The sequence below is a fragment of the Macrosteles quadrilineatus genome, unplaced genomic scaffold (assembly GCF_028750875.1).
Source record: "Macrosteles quadrilineatus isolate MER2022 unplaced genomic scaffold, UCM_ALF_1.0 Scaffold_2__2_contigs__length_208266976, whole genome shotgun sequence".
NCBI classification, from domain to species: domain Eukaryota; kingdom Metazoa; phylum Arthropoda; class Insecta; order Hemiptera; family Cicadellidae; genus Macrosteles; species Macrosteles quadrilineatus.
Window position 1 is genome coordinate 144,213,594 of NW_026542595.1, and position 5,001 is coordinate 144,218,594.

Here is a 5,001-nt window from a genome sequence, read left to right on the forward strand (position 1 = left end):
TTGTGCGTTTTGAGGTCCCCAGAGGCCAAAACCACCATCTGTTCAAATTTATATACAGTATATATGTGTGTGTGTCCGTTAGCGTGATAACTTAGGCAAAAAGATCCGATTTTGATGAAATTTGGTACAAACGTGTATACCTACGTTTATTTCATCAAGTTCGCGAACCAGCATGATCAGACTATGGGATCGGGGGTTTACGAGGGGTTTTATGAAGTAAAAATTGACTTTTCCCCATTTTGACCCTAAAAACATAAAATTTCATCATTTCTCTCCAAACCATTTTGTAGAGCTTAAAAAGAAATAATTTTGTATATTGAAGGGTTGTTGTATGTATGGTTACGGAGATAATTAGAACAATTGTAAATTTAAAATTCTCATGTCATTCTTATGGAGGATAAATAAACTGTTTGCTTGATTATGGATAAATTTTAACCAACATTGCAATAAAAAGAACATATCTCAATATCTTCCCTGTAGCAGAAAACCTAATTACTTACCAAAATTAATGTTATTTAATTATAAAATCATTCTGTAAATTTTTAGGGAATATTTTAGTAGAAATCCAGCCAGGTAAATGGAAATTCGATCTGCAGATTTGCTGTGGCGGGGGTATTTTTATAATAAAGTCTTTTTTCATTTCATTTCATTCAAAAGCCACCCAATAGGGCCCAACAGGGTCATTTGTCAGAACTATTTCAACACTGTATTTTATTAACACTAGAGAAATAAAGGAAAACGCTAAACTCGAACTGACCACACTACTGTGATGTCACAACATCGACGACACAACGATGACGTCACACTTACAACGTCACTTTACAGGTCTACCAACGTGTACTACACAAATAGCTGCGAGGGACAGGACAGGTTGTGATTGAGTGTATCCTTGATATCCGTACAACCGGTCACATAGCACCAGGGTGAATCATACTGTACTGTAAATAAACATGTGTAACAGTGTAACCAGCGTAAATAAGCGTAGTTTTGTTGTGGTAGGTGTAAAATGAGAAAACAGCAATAATTAATTGTGTGTTAAAATATTCCAAAATTACTCCAAAAGGCCTTTGATTGCTTTCATGAACCGTTCGAGCATCTTTCTGCCTCTCAACACCCACGCCGAACAACACATTCACAACACCAAAAACAATGCCAACAATAAAAAAAACATTGATACAACACATGTTCCGATACCTTAAAAACCATAGATAAACCCACGGATTACGGATAAAACATACTACCTTAGTTTTGGTTAGTCTATGCTTAAACCAAAGATTGACATACTTATTTGACGTAGATACACATGCTCCCACAAGACTACACATAGCGTGCTGAAACCGTACATAAAACATACTCCCTCAGAAGATTTCTCGTCCTTATGGATCAGCTGAAGACAATTTCGTTGTTGATTCCGCCCGGTGAACTGTAGGTAGATGTCGAGTTTTTTTACAGTTCAGCCAAATAAAAGGATCGAGTCATAAACAATAACTCGTAATAGTTATGCAACCAAATAGTAAAGCCCGCATAATGGAATTAACCATAAAATTATACAAACAAATCTTCATTGACACTACCGATCAGTGTTACCGGACATGAACTAGACATGAAAAACGAGCTTCAAAATTTACAAAGGGGTGAGAAGTCTACACACTCATCAGTAGCTGCGACAGATCGTTGTAGCATAGATTAAAAGAAGTAGACATAAGTAGATAGAAGTAGACAGTAAAGTGCATATACTCCTTTTATCTATGGTTGTAGGGAGCAACTAACTACGTTTTCAATTAAATGAGTGTTATTTGTCACTTTCGTTTATACATTACAAAGTATACATTAACTTATCGGTATCAATCAAACCTATTTCCCCATGTCTGGTAAACCATGATCTCAATCGTCGAATATGTGTCGAATATGTGTGTCGAAGAATTGGTCGTCAAGTCAGTCTACGTCTGTCCACTAGAGCATCAATACTGCTACTGCAATTATTATTACGCTTAAAATGGGGACGGGGTTAATCTTAACCTAAATATGAATATGTACGCAGAAAGCACTAAGAATTAATTTAGTCCAGTTTTTAACATTAAAAACGGGTTTTGTCGTCGACAAATTCATCTACTAACGATGCTTAATGTATTACCCTTTCTAAATCCGACAATTTAGCACCTCTAGTGGCTACCTATCACACTCATTTAAGTGTTTACATGACAAAACGTCTATGACATTTCATTGTTTCAAACACAAACATCGACCAACAGCAAAAAACCTTCTGGCTGTTCTTACAATTTATGAAGTTATCCACAAATCGTCCACAAGTTATCCGCAAAATATCACATCCGGCCCTACCATTACATCACTTATAATTGCTGCCCTCTGTTACTGAATGGACATCGACGGATACATCGTGGAGTCATCCGTCAGTTCCGGATGCAGCGGCTGGGCCGTCACGAACCAGAATAGCCGTGACGTTACGATACTGCGTCACGTGACGTCACAACCACTGACAATGTCAAGGTCTGTGTGAGTCACAACCGTGACGTAGCTTGTTGTGATTTCTGCACTCTGATTGTTATTGTGTTACGCAACGGTTCAAGAGCAAACCTAGATGAAATTATCTTGTATACATACTCCTTTACAGATGTAAATTTTATTGTACTGTATAAGACGAATTAAGTTTTAGTTATGTCTGGGTTATGGTCATAGATTTTGGTATACACATTTCTTTCTTATAATATAACAATTTTTACGTTAAAATACAAAGTTTGCTGATCCATAAGCTGTATCATTAAATAATTGTCAAGTTTTTGTTTAATTCGATCAAGGCCCCAATGCTGCAGGATCCATGACGTCACACTAGTGGATAGATTTGTTGATAGATTCACTGCAATATCCCATATGTTTTAGTCTAGTGGGGCCTTGATTCGATACACAAGAAACGAGTGTTTGCCTTTTTCTCCCATATGACATCAACTGAAATTTAGTGATTGTAAACATAACCTATTCAAAATTATGTAAACATTATGTTGGTTTCGTAGTTCGTTTTGATGAACTAACTAGCTGTGATAATACTGAGCTTCTTTTCACCGCTGAAATATTGAAATATCGTGATGCGTGGTTGACACGTCGTGTGTGTGTATGTCCAATGAAAAATGGCAAGTACTGAAATAGAACGTTCCCACGGGACATCTCTAAAAAAAGGAAAACTCTCCGAAAAAGACTTATTAGCAAAATTCCCAGACTCAGGATCATTGGATATTGAAAACTTCGCGAATTTCATGAAATCCTCAAAAGAGATATTCTACGAAAAATGGTCGCTGCCAAGTTCATTTTTCAAAAGACCCGCTTCTTTGGAGGAGTTCGTGAAATTAAAGCTGTTAGGTAAAGGATCGTTCGGGTTTGTCGCCTTAGCTAAGCACAAACCGTCAGAAAAACTGTACGCTTTGAAATGTGTGGATAAGGACGAAGTGATCAAACATCGGCAAGTGGAGAATCTCAAGACGGAACAAGGCTTGATGCAGTGTATAAACTACCCTTTCACCATATATTTGATTTACACGTTTAAGGACAATTGTTACATATACTTTGTTCTTCCCTTTGTCGAAGGTGGAGATCTTTACAGACACATGCAGGCCATCGGTCCAGGAAGCGAGGATCAGGCGAGATTCTACGCCTGCCAGATAATCCTAGCGTTGGAATATCTTCACCACTTGGACTTTGTCTACAGAGATTTGAAGCCAGAGAACATTTTGCTGGACCACACAGGGTATTTGAAACTAGCAGACTTTGGCTTCACCAAACGTTTAAAGCGTCGTCTAAGAACCTACACTCTCTGCGGCACCCCTGAGTACATGGCTCCAGAAATAATCTTGAACAAAGGTTACGGGAAGTCAGTTGACTGGTGGGCTGCAGGATGTTTTATCTACGAAATGGTCGCAGGAGCAACGCCTTTCGTGGCGAGCGACGCTGGAAGAATCTATGAGAAAATAATTTACGGAAAGATTAAATTTCCTCAAACTTTCAGCCAGGGACTGAAAGACTTGGTGGGAAAGATGGTGCAAGCCGACCTGTCCAAAAGATTCGGGAACTTGAAAAACGGAGCCAACGATATTAAAGAGCACAAATGGTTTTTGGCGACGAACTGGTTGGCCGTGTTGAACAGAAAGTGTGAAGCACCGTATAGACCGAAGATTGGATCGGTTAAAGAAGATGGAACGACCCCTTGGAAACTACCAAAGGAAGGCAAAGTTGAGAAATATTCTAAGGAATTTGAAGATTTTTAAAATCCACAATTCATTCAGTTGTAAAAAAACTCGGTTACTCTATAAGGCTGTAACTTCAACTTGAAGAATTATTATTAACTATGTGGGGATTGAATTATGAACAAACTTTGTATTATAACAAATACATTATTTATTTGTAAATCAGTTTCATTTATCCTCATTGAAACAGCTCTATACAAACGTTGTACCGTACCACGTGACAACACTTCTTCGTGTAAATAACCATTATTCACACCAATTACTAAGCTCAATGTGCCATCTTATATATTTAAAAAAAATTGTTTTTCTTTTCCGACTTCGTTTGGCTCTTTTACCCAACCAATTTTCAGTTGGCTCAGTAGACCTAACCTACATACGTGAAGTAGTAGGTTGGTATGAGATTAGGCCAGGAACCTATTGCGTAATTCCTTTTACCAAAAAGGGAATAAGTGGAGATTTTTTTTTGAGAATTTATACGGAAAAGAAACCCCTAATTATGTACTCAGATTCTAGTACTACAGTAGGTCTTTCACCGGAAGATGTGCCACCCAGTGATGCACCAGTGTCACAAAAAACAACAGACAATATTAAAGACTTCACAATGGACCAATCAATTACGGATTATTTCCACAAGGTGTCTGGCCCTAACAAGGAAGTTGATTGGAAAGATTTGAAGAAAATTTTAGATTTCAGTTTGAAGAAGAGAGTTTCCCCAGCTCATAATAGTGACGGTTGGGGACATTTTCTT

The 5,001-nt window shown here is 37.8% G+C and overlaps 1 protein-coding gene across 1 annotated transcript; it reads left to right on the forward strand.

Moving 5' to 3' along the window:
• Positions 1-3,017: 3,017 nt before the first annotated feature.
• On the forward strand, positions 3,018-4,354 carry LOC128987402 (cAMP-dependent protein kinase catalytic subunit beta-like). Its single transcript, XM_054408231.1, has one exon. It carries the CDS (start codon positions 3,144-3,146, stop codon positions 4,272-4,274), a length of 1,131 nt encoding a protein of 376 aa, XP_054264206.1. The 5' UTR covers positions 3,018-3,143; the 3' UTR covers positions 4,275-4,354.
• The last annotated feature ends 647 nt before the right edge of the window (positions 4,355-5,001 follow it).

What these genes read in the sequence shown, in the direction of transcription:
- LOC128987402 (XM_054408231.1), top strand. Translation starts at nt 3,144, where the DNA reads ATGGCAAGTACTGAAATAGAACGTTCCCACGGGACATCTCTAAAAAAA.